Source organism: Macaca nemestrina, chromosome 11, assembly GCF_043159975.1.
Source record: "Macaca nemestrina isolate mMacNem1 chromosome 11, mMacNem.hap1, whole genome shotgun sequence".
Classification (NCBI taxonomy): Eukaryota; Metazoa; Chordata; class Mammalia; order Primates; family Cercopithecidae; genus Macaca; species Macaca nemestrina.
The window spans coordinates 116,624,615-116,640,470 of record NC_092135.1 but is presented as its reverse complement, the minus strand read 5'-3'; the positions used below and the strand labels follow the sequence as shown (position 1 = coordinate 116,640,470).

The following is a 15,856-nucleotide window of genomic DNA, read 5'->3' as shown; positions in this document are numbered from 1 at the left end:
TCACCGCAGCCGTCGCCAGGCTGTGCATGTTGTGAGCGGCCGCCGCTCTCCTTCCACAGCCGGACGCGTCTGACCCGCGTCCCCGCTTCAGCACCCCTGCCGCGGAAAATAATGAGCCGCCGTAGCCGCCATCCGCCTCCGGCTCGCTCCGCCCCCTTCGCGGCCCTCTGACCTCTCACCCCTGACCCCACCCACACATCCTCTTCCCGCCTCCAGGCCCTCGGCCTAGTTAACAGTCCCAGAGTATGGCCTTTGCCCCTTAAGATTTAGGATCGGAAGGACGTCCACGACCACTAGTCCCCGCAACTCCTGGCTTTCAGCAGATTTTTCCAGAGAGCGGCATGAACTCTGACCCTCCTCCAAAGGCCAGTGAACGGCGGGAAAGGATGGACAGTCCCGGGAAGACAACTATTGCGCATGCCCGACTGGGCTGCGTAGGAGGGAAATGGTTGGGGGGGGTTCGAAATCGGGTGAAGCGGAAAGTGCGCGTGCGTACTACAGTCACGGCTGGGGCGGGGCTGCCCGGGCTAGGCCGCTCTAGGTGCTGGGGGGGCGGGGCGAGGGCGTGTGAGGGGCGGAGTTTTTGGCTGGCGCGCACGCGCCTGTCTGGTCGCGTAGAATGTGCGTGCGTGCGTGCGTGTTTGCGTGTGGTCACAGTTCCCGCCATCAGCCGCTCTCCCTGACTAGGGGTAGCTAGCGGCCTCCCTCCTTTGGGTTCGGTATCCCTACTTCCATTACCCCCGGCTGCTCCCTCTCCGCGCGGGCTCCGTGCTTTCCGCGGGTCTGTCTGGGGGCTCCGGACCCTCGGCGCAGGTAAGGCGGGCCGGGGTAGCTTCTCAATTGAGCCGTTTTCCCTAGCACCCCCTCCCTCTGTGCGATCCGCCCACTCGGCGTTCACTCTTCTGGAGTTCGCCCTGCTGCTACTGAGCCCGCCCACAACCCCTCGACGCACCCCCAGCCTCACAGGTACTACCTTTGGGTGCATTGCCCCGGCTTTCCTCTCTCGTTTGACTTGGTCTCCACTGCCACTCTCTCCCTCCGAAACTCAAACCTGGCCCCTTTTCTCTGGGGCTGTTGTCCGCCACTTACCTTCTAACAGGGCCTGCTGTCTCTTCAGGTGACTTTCGTTACGGCACATCCATCAGGTCTTGGACATGATACTCATTCACTCTCTTGACCATTTTCACCTTCCTCTTGACCAGTCCTCACTGCAAAACATGAATTGTATTTTTGTTGTGCATTTCTTTGCTCCCATTTCTGGCCGCCAGATCAGGTAGTTAGATGTAACTATTTTAAGTCATGATCCATGAAAGGAAATGATGATTGATGACAAAGTCTTGTGTCCTGGAGAGTTGTCCTAAAGTGGTTTTGGGGTAGTCCTCTCAAAATTTCAGCTCTGGATAAATTCCTTTATTGAGGTGGCAATTCCTGACAAGTGTCTAACTGGAAGAGATATCTGAGAGGTAATGTCAAGCAGGCAGTTGGATATAGTGGGTTGGAGATCTTAGGAGAGTTCTGGGCTGGATACGTAAATGTGTGCGGTATGTTTATGTGTATGTCATCTGCCATATTCATAGTAATTGAAGCCATGGATGTGGATGAAATTGCCTAAAAAGAGTATAGTGCTATAAAATAAAGGCGCCTAGGATGGAGCATTGAGGGATTCCTGATGTTTAATAACCGATAGAGGAGGATGCGTCTTGCAAACCATGAAAGAAGTCATCAGTAGTGTTGCATTCTGCTGAAAGGTAAAATGGAAGGAGGACTGAAAAACGCAGTGATATAAAAGTAATCGCTTGTTTTAAAGATGTTTGATGAAGTAAAATGAATATTTGGGTTCAGTCCTGCGTCCTCTTCTTTTACTCTTGTATTCCTCCCTAAGCTTTAAATTTGATCTATATATTGATGCCTTAAAAATTGTTATTTCCAGCCTATTCCCTTTGTTTTCAGCTCCACATCTAGATAGCCAGCTGTCTGCTTGACATCTCAACTTGATTTTTTTCTTAGGAGTTTCAGATGCAACACAGACAAATCCAAAGCCTTGATCTTTCTCTCCGTATCCAAATTCTTTTTTCTCCAGTGTCCCATTTTATTAAGTGGCATATGACACAGGCTACACACTTGGGAGGCATTCTTGACTTCTACTCTCCAAGTTCTATCTATTCTACTTCCAATATATGTCTTGCATCTTTTTCTGTACATTTTCACTATCACTCTTCTAGTTTAAGCCACAGTCCTTTTTCACCTGGACTTGATTGCCTTGGCTTCCGGTATTATCATCTGTAAAATGGAAATAGTAATTTTCAGCCTATTGGATTGTTATGAGGATTAAATGAGATAACCATGATAAGCACTTGGCACAGAGTAAATGGCCAGTAAGCATTAATTGTTATTGTAATTGTTATAAGCTGATCAACTTCAATACTCTTCTATTTGGTTCCCTTATTTTCTTCTGTTCTTGCTCTTAGTCACTTTCCCAAAACCCAAACAAACCATATATGACTTATCCATTCAGTAGTAACGTATTTATTTGCTTAAAACCTTTTGGTGGATTTCCCCCTGCTAAGTGCTTGTTACATTTAGGATAAAATTCGGAATCCTTACTGTGGTTCACAAGACTGCATAACCTAGTTCTTGCCTGCTTCACTAACTTTACCTTCCTCCTCTCCTTCACTAAACTCTAGCCACATTGATTTTAATTTCCCTAGTCACATCAAGTTATTTTACAATTCGAGGCCTTTAGGGATGCTGTTTGCCTGAATTGTTCCAGCACCACCATCTACCAGTCATCTCCTTCTGCAGTTTTCAACTTAAGTGATACCTTCTCAGAGAAGCCTTCTTGATGTTATCTGTCCTCTACCCCAAGTCTTAAGTCTTATCATTCCATGTATCTTGCTTTATATCATTTCTCAGAACTTGTAATTATTGTTATTATTTTTTGAGACGGAGTTTCTGCTCTGTTGCCTAGGCTGGAGTACAATGGCATGATCTCAGCTCACTGCAACCTCTGCCCCCTAAATTCAAGTGATTCTCCTGTCTCAGCCTCCCAAGTACCTGGGATTATAGGCACCTGCCACCACACCCAGCTAATTTTTGTATTTCTAGTAGAGACGAGGTTTCACCATGTTGGCCAGGCTGGTCTTGAACTCTTGACCTCAGGTGATCCACCCGCCTCAGCCTCCCAAAAGTGCTGGGATTACAGGTGTGAGCCACTGCACCCAGCCCAGAACTTGTAATTATATATTTACGTGTGTGATTATTTGAAGTCTGTCTCCTATTAGAATATAAGCTAGTGACCACTTCATTTTTATTTCTCAATAATTTGTTAAATAAGCTGGAAGTTGCTGTAAGAACCATCGTGTCTTTTGGAAGCACAAGCTTGCTGATATTCTTGTCATCTCATGACAAACCACATGGCAGAAAACAGGGTTTTCCAGCTTTGGATACTTTTACCCATTTTTATATCATAAAACCATTCAGATTTTAAACTTTTTGAATTGGAGACAAACTTTAGGTCAATTTTCCACTTTCAGTAACAAAACTAATTTTATCTCCTTTGTCCATTTGCTTTATGGATCTTTTTTAAGGAAAGCCTTCAAAAATCAGAGTAGTGGTTTGTATATTTTAACAACAGGTTAATCTTTAAGACCAGTAAAGATGAGATTTCCATAAATAAAGCAAAATTCCGCATTTAAGTCAGTTGTTGGTGAATGACAAAATATTAAAATATGGCCAGCTGCATTGGCTCATGTCAGTAATCCCAGCACTGTGGGAGGCCAAGGTGGGCGGATTGCTTGATCCCTGGAGTTTGATACCAACTTGGGCAACATGGCAAAACCCCATGTCTGCAAAAAAATACAAAAATTAGCTGGGTTTGGTGGCATGTGCCTGTGGTCCCAGCTACTTGGGAGGCTAAGGTGGGAGCATTGCTTCAGCCTAGGAGGTGGAGGTTGCAGTGAACCAAGATGGCACCACTGTATTCCAGCCTGGGTGACAGAATGAGGTTTGTGTCGAATTAAAAAAAATAAATAAATAAAATATAATAATAATTTTTGTATGTGTAGAACAGGACTTGTGTTGAAAAATAGGGAATTTAAAATGGAGATATATGAATACCAAACACAAATATTTGGATTTATTTTCTAGGTAGTGATGAGCTATTAATTTGGGAAGGTCCTAGCATCAATGGCAACCATTTAGCACTTACCAAGTGTTTGTTATTTTGTTGGAGTATACAATTAGAGTACACAAGTTCTGTGTGTTACCTCCCTGTCCCGTGCCCCACTTCTACCCCCCACTCCCACCTTAGGGAGAAAGTTAAGAAGATACCTAGTGCATAGTTTAGTTGAAAAGTGGTAAAAAGTGTAGTTCTTTAGAAAGGATGTTACAGTGTAAAGGATTTGCTGGAGGTGAAACCCCAGAGCTGAGACTGGAAAGGGAAGGGGTTGCCATAATTCACTGATGAGGATGAACTGTGGTCGTAGTTAAAAATGTAGGTTCTGGCATTAGACATAGCTTTGTTTCTCACTGACTTATTTATAAATTATGTAATGTCTCTAAACCTCAGTTTCCTCATCTGTGAAATAGAGATAATATCCCTATCACTTAGGATTATTGTAAAAATTAAATGAGATAATGCATGCATTACATTTAGCACTGCTGGGTAAATGTTGCATAATAAATATTGGGTTGCATAATAAATACTAGGTGGGATGACGGCATAGCGATGAGTTTCTGAATTAGAGTAGTAGCTATTGAAAATCTGGGATTTGAGTAGATGAGAGTGAGGATAAAGCTGATGCTAAGATTTCTTGCCTGAATGATGGTAGAAAGACAAAAGTAGGGAAGTCTGGGAGCTTTTTTTTTTTCTTTTGAGACGGAGTCTTGCTCCTTCACCCAGGCTGGAGTGTAGTGGCGTGATCTTGGCTCACTGCAACCTTCGCCTCCCAGGTTCAAATGACTCTCCTGCCTCAGCCTTCCAAGTAGCTGGGACTATAGGTGCGTGTCACCACACCCAGCTAAATTTTGTATTTTTAGTGAGAACACATTGTGATCTCAGTGTGTTCAAGATCACATTGGCCAGGCTGGTCTCGAACTCTTGACCTCAGGGGATCTGCCTGTCTCTGCCTCCCAAAGTGCTGGGATTACAGGTGTGAGCCACAGAGCCTGGCCTCTAGGAGCTTCTTAATGAAGTCATGGACTGTATCATCTTCACATCTATAAGCCTACCAGAGTGTCTTGAAAGTGCAGTAGCTTAATAAATGATTGTTTACTAAATGAACAAAGGAGTTTAAAGTTGATGTTGTAGTATTCAGATAGGCAGTGAGAGATGTGCTGGTAGAACTTCAGAGAAAGTTCAGGCCTAGTGAGACCTAATTTGAGAAACAATGTTAGCTTTGAAAGAAAAGTGAAAGCACTAAGTTTACCCACCTTTTGAAATAGTATCAACATGTTATAGAAGTTTTAAGACTTAAGACATTATTATGTAACAATGTTTATAAAATGAACAAAGGACGTATTCTTTGTCACTGACTTCTTGGTTTCAAAATGTAGCAAGAATGAATAAACCAAGATACAAGTTGAACAAGGTGCAGGCTCATCCTGTAATCCTTCATTGCACAGCAGTTAAGTTCCTGAAGTTCTGTTGATCTTTTATGTGTGTCTCTGTGTGTCGTGCATCATATTTTAAATATTTTCATTAAGGTAATCTGTAGTTCTTAAATAACCAAGAAGTTAGTCTTTGTTCTGTAAATGATCATTTACTTTTTTTTTGAGATAGAGTTTTGCTCTTGTTGCCCATGCTGGAGTGCAATGGCGTGATCTCAGTTCACTGCAACCTCCACCTCCTGGGTTCAAGCGATTATCCTGCCTCAGCCTCCCGAGTAGCTGGGATTACAGACATGTGCCACCACGCCCAGCTAATTTTGTGCTTTTGGTCCATGTTGGTCAGGCTGGTCTCGAACTCCCGACCTCGGGTGATCTGCCCGCCTCCGCCTCTCAAAGTGCTGGGATTACAGGCGTGAGCCACTGTGCCCGGCCCACTTTCCTTTAAGTATTAATTTTGTATATTGGATTCTTTTTAAAAAGCACATTTCTATTTTCTTTAGCTGAGTTGATGGCTTCCGGAGAACTGGCATAGCTGCAGAATATGAGTAGCGTCCCAAGAAGAGTGCTTTGCCTTTGGCACAAGGATCAGAATAAGGGTGAATTGCTGTTATATAGAGTTTTTCGGTAAAAGTCACTGAAAAGTAAGTAACGTTTTTGTTTTGGATATATGTTTCAAAGAGCATGCAATCTGGCAGGAATTGACAGTTTTGTGTTTGTTTTGTAGTAATAGTTTTGTGCTTTGGCCATGCTTTCTTTACTACAGAATGTTCTCTAGATTAAGGATGTTTTTCAAAGCAGTACCTAAAACGTGAGCACTTAAATAAATGTACAGGGCATAGAAACATTTTTGCCAATATTATTGCTTGAGCTTTCATGGAATGCTCAAAGTTGAACAGTAATTTTAATAATTGTGAAGATATTTAGAGAAAGAATCTCTGGACATATTTAAAGAATAATTCATGGGCCGGGCGCGGTGGCTCAAGCCTGTAATCCCAGCACTTTGGGAGGCCGAGACGGGCAGATCACGAGGTCAGGAGATCGAGACCATCCTGGCTAACACGGTGAAACCCCGTCTCTACTAAAAAAAAATACAAAAAAGCCGGGCGCGGTGGCTCAAGCCTGTAATCCCAGCACTTTGGGAGGCCGAGACGGGCGGATCACGAGGTCAGGAGATCGAGACCATCCTGGCTAACACAGTGAAACCCCGTCTCTACTAAAAATACAAAAAAATAGCCGGGCGAGGTGGCGGGCGCCTGTAGTCCCAGCTACCCGGGAGGCTGAGGCAGGAGAATGGCGTGAACCCGGGAGGCGGAGCTTGCAGTGAGCTGAGATCCGGCCACTGCACTCCAGCCTGGGTGACAGAGCGAGACTCCGTCTCGAAAAAAAAAAAATACAAAAAACTAGCCGAGCGAGGTGGCGGGCGCCTGTAGTCCCAGCTACTCGGGAGGCTGAGGCAGGAGAATGGCGTAAACCCGGGAGGCGGAGCTTGCAGTGAGCCGAGATCGCGCCACTGCACTCCAGCCTGGGTGACAGAGCCAGACTCCGTCTCAAAAAAAAAAAAAAAAAAAAGAATAATTCATTTGGCCGGGCGCGGTGGCTCAAGCCTGTAATCCCAGCACTTTGGGAGGCCGAGACGGGTGGATCACGAGGTCAGGAGATCGAGACCATCCTGGCTAACATGGTGAAACCCCGTCTCTCCTAAAAAAATACAAAAAACTAGCCGGGCGAGGTGGCGGGCGCCTGTAGTCCCAGCTACTTGGGAGGCTGAGGCAGGAGAATGGCGTGAACCCGGGAGGCGGAGCTTGCAGTGAGCTGAGATCTGGCCACTGCACTCCACCATGGGTGACAGAGCGAGACTCCGTCTCAAAAAAAAAAAAAGAATAATTCATTTTAATTATTTTTTGTCTTCTTAATTTTTTGCTTTAATAAGACAATTACCATTACCAAGTTTAAGGAAACCTTGTCTTTGTCTTAGGTTCATAGAAAGTTTAACTGTTACTGGATCATGCTTCATGCTGAAAAAGAAACTTAGTTTTTTACTCTTAACCAAGTAGAGCAAGCCCTGATAATATAATGAATGAGCAAATGTAGCTATCAATTCATTTAGTGCAAAAGCAGGTAATGGACTAAATTGAGGCATTATGAAAAAGCTTATTATATTGGTTCTGCCAATTTTATTTCCTACATCTTTTATATAAAGCTTTTTAAAGAGGGTAATGTCTAAATTGAGTCTTGATTTTGGAGCCAGGAGAAGAAATTAAGGAGGGTTGGGGATGGGGAGAACATGTAAAAATCCTCTAGACATGACCTCTGTGTGTGCAAAGGTATAGTGGCACGAGAACATACAGATTTTTGAGGAAATTACAAGTAATTCAGAAGACTGGATTTGGGGGTTTTATTGGGAATAGACAGGTAAGCAGGGCCTGGCCTCTATGTCATGTTAGTGAGTTTAGATTTTATTGTGAGAACAAGTGGAGAGCTATTGAATGATATTAAGCAAGAGAGGGATATGATTTGATCTGCAGTTCATTATAAGGCTGTCTGAAAGGTGTAGGGAGGTAGAATTTTTTTTTTTTTTTCTGACACAGAGTCTTTGCTCTGTCACCCAGGCTGGAGTGCAGTGGTATGATCTCAGCTCACTGCAGCCTCTGCCTCCCGGATTCCAGCGATTCTTTTGCCTCAGTCTCCCAAGTAGCTGGAATTATAGGCACGCGCCACCATGCCTGGCTAAATTTTTGTGTTTTTGGTAGAGACGGGGTTTCACCATGTTGGCCAGGCTGGTCTTAAACTCCTGACCTCAGGTGATCCACCCACCTTGGCCTTGCAAAGTGCTGGGATTACAAGCGTGAGCCACAGCTTCCAATCTGTGGAGGTAGAATTGATGGGACTCTACTGACTTTCCATCTCTAATCCAATACCTGTAATTATCAAGAAAGAAGCTAAAGACAAGTGTCCTGTTTCTGGCATGGGAAACTGGAGTAGGAGAGTGATGTATTCTTTGCAGCACTGAGTGGTGGAGTGGAAAAAAGTCTCAAGGATGTATCCAACAATGAAGTCATAAATTATAATTGCAAAAAAAGTATTACAGATATACATTGCCGGCCCAAGTTTCTGTAGCTCTGTAGCATTACTAGTTTGAGCAAAATGTCATGTTAACAGACAGTTCTATAAATATTTATGGACTTTATTACTTTGATGAATTCATATTACCCAGCACATTATACTAATATCTAAATCTGGCCATAGTAGGCACTTAAAAATTTTTAATGAGATGAGTGAATAATAATAGAGTACTTATGATACTTAACACCTTTAAACTCTCGAAAGTGTTTTCATATCTTTTCTTTTATCTTCAGTTATTTGCCATACAGTAATCAGAGACCTCCAACTAGGGGCCCCCAAACTGTATCTTGCCTGTAAGTGAGTTTTGTTTGATTTGTAGCTGTTAAAAATAAATTTGAATTCATTGCCAAAAATTAAAAATGGACAGTTTTACATAAACGTTTGGATGGCTTTATTTTCTTGAAAAGTTAGATGGTCTGGCAATGCTAGGTTCACTATTTCTACATGGTAATAATTGGCTAGATTGGGTAGCAGTTGTTCAAATTTTGCCTGCTTAAGTCATTTCTGTCACCTGCTAGCCCCTATAGATAGCTGAGTTAGTGACTCCTGTTAACATTGTATTTATTGAGGTCTTTGGAGAAGGAGGTATTATAGACATGGAATAAATTCAGAAAACAGACATTAATTCCATTAATATTAATAACTGCTGTCTGCTGAGTGCCTAGTATGTGTTATTTCATTCTACAACACTACAGCATTTGCTATTCCTATTTTGTGGTTGAGAAAACTTATGGTTAAAGAAGGTAAGTTACAAATTAGTAAGCGATAGGGCTGGCTGGCTGCAGATTTCTAGACCTAGCATCATTTTCCTTTATATACTGGCCTTTCTAGCTTTTCTAGTTGAGCTGTTTAGGCAAAGGTAATGTTTAATTGTGTTTAAATTATTAAATTATAAGCAAGAATCCACTTTAGAAGTAGTGTTTTTAAAGGTTTGAAATAGTATAAAATTTGATTTAGCAATTTTAGATGATTGCATGTTTATATAACACACTGTTTGATAACATTCTCTGCTATAACTGTAATTTTATTTACTTGCTGACTTTTGCAAAAGCTAATTTGAAGAGTTTTACACATCCCATTATTGCTGTAAGTTTAAGTTTTTTGTGTTTTTTGGTTTGTTTTGAGACAGGGTCTCACTCTGTCACCTAGGCTGGAGTTGAGTGGTGCGATCATGGCTCACTGCAGCCTTGACCTCCCTGGCTCAGGTGATCCTCCCATCTCAGCCTCTGGAGTAGTCGGGACTGTAGGAGCACATGACCATGCCAGGCTAATTTTTTGGTATTTTTTGTAGAGATGAGGTTTTTGCCGTGTTGCTCAAGCAATCTGCCCACCTCATCCTTCCAAAATTCTAGGATTACAGGCATGAGCCACTGCGCCTGGCCATTTTTTCTTTTTGGTTTTCAAATATTGCCTGACAAGCACCCAACCATTTTTAAGTATTAAAAGGAAACCTGAATATTTGTCAAAGATAAAATTGGTAAAGATTCTTTCTAGGAATGGTAGTGTTAAATATAAATGGTAGGTGGTTCTTTGGAAGAGAGGTTTTTTGTTTGTTTTCTCTAGAGATTAAATGATTTTCTCAAATATTGTAATTCTGGAGATTGAACTAACTTGGTTATTTAAAAAATTTTTTACTCATTTAATGTCTTCTGTATATATGGATATGCTTAGATTGCTCACTGTTAGAAGGAAGCGTTTGGTGATATACTTTGATGTTTTGGGAGGAACTCCATTCTAAGAAATGGAGTCAGAGGCCTGAATTTTGTTTTGTTTTGTTTTGTTTTGAGACAGTGTCTTCACTCTGTTTCCCAGGCTGGAGTGCAGTGGGTAATCATGGCTCACTGCAGCCTTGACCTCCTACGATCAAGTGATCTTCCCACCTCAGCCCCTCTAGAAGCTGAGACTATAGGCGTGTATCACCATGCCTGGCTAATTTTTTTTTTAGTTTTTTTTTTGTAGAGATAGAGCCTCCCTATGTTGCCCAGGCTGGTCTCAAATTCCCAGGCTTCAGCAGTCCTCCCACCTCAACCTCTCAAAGTTTTGGGATTACAGGCTGAGCCACCATGCCTGGCTTGAACACACTTTTTTTTTTTTTTAAACTTATATTTGGAAATCCAGACCCAATAGCTTTCATGAAGGAAGAGAATAACCAACACTTTAATGGTGAAGGCAGTTGCTTTGAGAATGGGATCTTATTCCTGTTGACATGTCTTTAGTGGTAGCAGTATGGTTGTGAATGATACAAAATGTAGAATTGAGGCACTAATAAGCACAGTACTGGACACATGGCAAAGAAGGGAAAATGAAGGCACAGAAGAAATGCATGGTGGTTAGAAATTATTTTAATTAAGTTATAACTTATCTTATTTTTCTTCCTCAGAACCTGCCAGGTGAAGGTGCATTTTTGCTTTTTAATTTGGCTGGAAGCAATTTATTTTTAAAGAAAATATGTCTCCTCTGAAGATACATGGTCCTATCAGAATTCGAAGTATGCAGACTGGGATTACAAAGTGGAAAGAAGGATCCTTTGAAATCGTAGAAAAAGAGAATAAAGTCAGCCTAGTAGTTCACTACAATACTGGAGGAATTCCAAGGATATTTCAGGTATTACCAAATATTGATTTGGAATCGCTCTTGAAGCAGATCATTTAGTAAATAGCTATTGTGTACTATAGTAAACATCACAGTAGCCCTCCTCCTAGATTAATATTTCTTGCTGCTTATTTCTAGGAGATTAATATTTTTATATACGTGTTTTATAAATTATTCAGCGGTATTGTTGTTGGTATATAATAAAAGCAGTAAGTAGTCACCATTATTGAAAATAAAACTTGTGGGAGGAAGCTGACAAGAGTTTGGATACTGTATATCTAAGCTATTTTTAAAACCACTTTAAGATAATTTTAGTTGGCCGGGCGCGGTGGCTCAAGCCTGTAATCCCAGCACTTTGGGAGGCCGAGATGGGCGGATCACGAGGTCAGGAGATCGAGACCATCCTGGCTAACACAATGAAACCCCGTCTCCACTAAAAATACAAAAAAATTAGCCGGGCGTGGTGGCGGCGCCTGTAGTCCCAGCTACTCGGGAGGCTGAGGCAGGAGAATGGCGGGAACCCGGGAGGCGGAGCTTGCAGTGAGCCGAGATCGCGCCACTGCACTCCAGCCTGGGCGACAGAGCGAGACTCCGCCTCAAAAAAAAAAAAAAAAAAAAGATAATTTTAGTTCATCCTTTTTTTCCCCTTAACATATATGATGATGGATTCATCACTATTTAGTGTTAGTTTTTAACAATTTATTAGTGTTTTCTAAAAGCCAGAATGTACTTCCTGAATAATCCTGCCAAATGTCATGGTATGAATCATTCAAGGATGATTATTCAAGGTTATCTTTACAGCTATTTTCTTCTAACTGTAAAGTTTTGAAGAATCTTCATTTTATCACTGCAAAAATTAATTTTCTTTTCACCGTTTTTTTTTTTTGTTTTGTTTTTTGTTTTTTGAGACAGAGTCTTCCTCTGTCACCCAGGCTGGAATGCAGTGGCATGATCTCGGCTCACTGCAACGTCCACCTCCCGGGTTCGAGCGATTCTCCTGCCTCAGCCTCCTGAGTAGTTGGGATTACAGGTGTGGCCACCACTCCCGGCTAATTTTTTTTTGTAGTTTTAGTAGAGACAGAGTTTCACCATGTTGGTCAGGCTGGTCTTGTCCTCGTGATCTACCAAAGTGCTGGGATTACAGGTGTGAGCCACTGCACCCACCCTGTTTTCACTTCTTTGTTGCTTCTCTTATGCAACCAAGTTACTCATGTTGATAGGAGTTGAATTTAAGAGCATAATGTTTCCGTTCTGCACTTTAAGATCATACATATTTTACGTACATATATATATATATATATATATATTTTTTTTTTTTTTTTTTTTTTTTTTTTTAAACAGAGTCTCCCTCTGTTGCCCAGGCTGGAGTGCAGTGGTGCGATCTCGGCTCACAGCAAGCTCTGCCTCCTAGGTTCACACCATCCTCCTGCCTCAGCTTCCCGAGTAGCTGGGACTACAGGCGCCTGCCACCATGCCTGGCTAATTTTTTGTATTTTTAGTAGAGATGGAGTTTCACCGTGTTAGCCAGGATGGTCTCGATCTCTTGACCTCATGATCTGCCCACCTCAGTCCCCTAAAGTGCTGGGATTACAGCAGTGAGCCCCTGCGCCTGGCCAAGATCTTATATTTTTAAATTAGATTATACAAAAGTGTAATATCCGTTCTAAAATATTCTGTTGAAAAACTATGTAACTTTATGCTTGAGAACCTGATCTTAGATAAAATTTCTATTTGTCTCTGCTTTTGAATTGTAAAAATAGATTGCCTATGATTTCGTGTATCAAAGGTAGACTTAAATAAGATAGAGGTGGTGATGGAAATATAGTTTGTCACATGCATATATCTGCTAATTGCTCGCCTCATCAAAAGAAAGGGTTTTTTGTAAATACAGACTCTTTTCTTTTCAATCCTCAGCCCAATTTGGCAGTGAGTAAATATTCAAATGTTTAACCAAACACAGATCTTTAGGAGCATGATGGTTTTACCTGTGACTTCAGCCTTATCTCAGTTCTAGATCAGTTTACATTCAGCATTCATTTGTTAATCGTGTACAGGTTACTGCTATGGATATTGTGCTGAGGGATGGCTGGGCGCGGTGGCTCATGCCTGTAATCCCAGCACTTTGGGAGGCTGTGGCAGGAGGATTGCTTGAGCCCAGGAGTCCAAGACCAGCCTGGGCAACATGGTGAGACCCTGTCTCTACAAAAAATAAAATCAGAAACAAATAACCAAGCATGGTGGCACGTACCTGTAGTCCCAGCTACTTAGAAGGTTGAGGTGGGAAGATGGCTTGAGCCTGGGAGCTTGAGGCTGTAGTGGGCTATGATTGTGCCACCACGCTCCAGCCTGGGTGACAAAGCAAGTTCCTGTCTGAAAAAAAATCAGGGTGGTTGTGGGGTGGGAGGTGGTAAGAATACAGAGCTGAATGAGACATCATTTCCTTCAAACTTAAGAGTAACCGGATAGGCTGGGCGTGATGGCTCATGCCTGTAATCCCAGCACTTTGGGAGGCCGAGGTGGGCAGATCACCTGAGGTCAGGAGTTCGAGACCAGCATGGCCAATATGGTGAAACCCTGTCTTTACTAAAAATACAAAAATTAGCAGGCATGGTCGTGGGCATCTGTATTCCCAGCTACTCAGGAGGCTGAGGGAGGAGAATAGCTTGAACCTGGGAGGTGGAGGTTGCAGTGAGCTGAAATCGCACCATTGCACTCCATCCTGGGCAACAGGAGCGAAACTCCATCTCAAAAAAAAGAGTAACCAGATACATTTTAAGCTGTAAAAATATTACAAAGATCCTGAGATAACACAAGAAAGCAAGCCATTTGCACTCTGAGGATTCAAAGGATAAATAGAAGTTTGCCAAAAGTAGTAAAGGTAGAAGTGATGTTTTTTTTTTTTCTTTAACCGTGAATTTTGTGGCCAAAGTGGAAGTGATTTCTGTATGTGGACAAATACGTGAAATGTGAATCGGCACTCAGGGAACTAGAAAGTTATTTTTAAAATATATGGACGCTGAGGAGTGAGTGACAGAAATAAGGCTGAAGAGCTAGGTAGGAACCAGATATTGATGTTTCTTGTTTGTCATAAGGGGAGCAGAAGTTCTAAGGAGCCAGGAATCTCAAATTCACATTTCTTTGGGGTTAGGCAATGACTTTATTTCAGGTAGTAGTGGGAGAATAAGAAGGACGTGGCCGGGCGCGGTGGCTCAAGCCTGTAATCCCAGCACTTTGGGAGGCCGAGACGGGTGGATCACGAGGTCAGGAGATCGAGACCATCCTGGCGAACACCGTGAAACCCCGTCTCTACTAAAAAATACAAAAAACTAGCCGGGCGAGGTGGCGGGCGCCTGTAGTCCCAGCTACTCGGGAGGCTGAGGCAGGAGAATGGCGTAAACCTGGGAAGCGGAGCTTGCAGTGAGCTGAGATCCGGCCACTGCACTCCAGCCCTGGCTACAGAGCGAGACTCTGTCTCAAAAAAAAAAAAAAAGAAGGACGTATAGGAGGTTATTAATGGGAGTTTAGATGAGGAATGAAAGTAAGGAAAAGGGAGTGGAATAAGCAAAAAGGGGAACGGATAGATCTGAAGAGATTTCAAGAAGATTTAAGTCGTAAGATTTGGGAGGTGTGGGAGAAAATTATCTGGGGAGAGTCTTAAGGTTTGAGTGGATGGCAGTCCCTTTTATGTCTTCTGTGATGGGGAGCAGAGGGGAAGAATTGTGGTGTGAGGATTGGGAGAGATGAGTTATCTGAGGTGTCAAGCATTCAGAAGGTAAATAGGACTGGAGCTCCAACAGAGGTCTGGGCTTAAGATAGAGGAAGAGTTGTGTGTCGTTACCGTATGAATTGTTACTGAAATAGTGGGACTGGATGGGCTTTTCAGTTGTTGAAGGGTTGAAGTTCAAGAAGATTCTCATCTTGTTTGTTAATGAACAAACTTTGCTTTGTATATTTAATTTTTAAAAAGTGGTAAATTGACTGAAATAATGCCTTTAATGTTACCTGTTTTCCTTTTGCATACTAAACGCTTATTTAAATATTTTGGAGTTAAAAGCATTTAAAACAAATTGTTGTGTTTTCCTAGAGAATTTCCACTCAAGGACATAATTTTAAGACCTACTTTGATGCTAAAAATGCATGTATAATTTAAAATTTGAATATAAATTGGCAAAATTGTTTTTCATTCTTATCTAATAACTGACAAAAGTCAGTTTTCTCTAGTTTTAAAAAAACTCTGAAATACGTTATTAGTTCTTTGTTTATGCTTTTCAGAGGACATATCTTCAGCAAAAGGCAGTTTAGAAACCTTGATGTATGCCTACTGAGAACATTAGAGAATAACGCTGCCTGACTGGCAGAAATTATTTAGATAATGAAGAAACTGTAAGATTTACTAATTTAGCCTTGGAAAAATTTCATTTAAGAGAAAATAAAAGTTATCACTTCATAGCACATTTCCAAAGTCTGGTAGAGTCTAAGATGAATTATTGAACCAGTTCTGTGGAGAGAGAAGTAAGTTAAGAGTTTCCAGGTA

General features: G+C 42.1%; 2 protein-coding genes across 8 annotated transcripts in view; one reads left to right on the top strand and one right to left on the bottom strand.

Annotated features, from left to right (window-relative positions):
- LOC105481217 (CCR4-NOT transcription complex subunit 9) overlaps positions 1-171 on the bottom strand; it is a 31,070-nt gene extending 30,899 nt beyond the window's left edge. For both annotated transcript variants that reach the window (XM_011740618.3, XM_011740620.3), the window contains exon 1: positions 5-171. In XM_011740618.3, the coding sequence (XP_011738920.1) occupies positions 5-28 (24 nt within the window). In that variant the 5' untranslated portion in view covers positions 29-171. The remainder of the gene's footprint in view (positions 1-4) is intronic.
- Positions 1-15,856, top strand: part of LOC105481220 (ubiquitin specific peptidase 37) — a 125,916-nt gene that overhangs the window by 137 nt on the left and 109,923 nt on the right. The window contains exons 1-4 of one of the 6 annotated variants that reach the window (XM_071073384.1): positions 597-813; positions 6,108-6,248; positions 8,964-9,023; positions 11,111-11,334. In XM_071073384.1, coding sequence (XP_070929485.1) covers positions 11,179-11,334 — 156 coding nt within the window. In that variant the 5' untranslated portion in view covers positions 597-813; positions 6,108-6,248; positions 8,964-9,023; positions 11,111-11,178. Of the gene's footprint in view, positions 1-595; positions 814-863; positions 967-1,019; positions 1,749-6,107; positions 6,249-8,963; positions 9,024-11,110; positions 11,335-15,856 lie in introns of those variants that run through there. The other 5 variants (XM_071073385.1, XM_071073381.1, XM_071073382.1 and 2 more) reach the window with 5 other exon arrangements.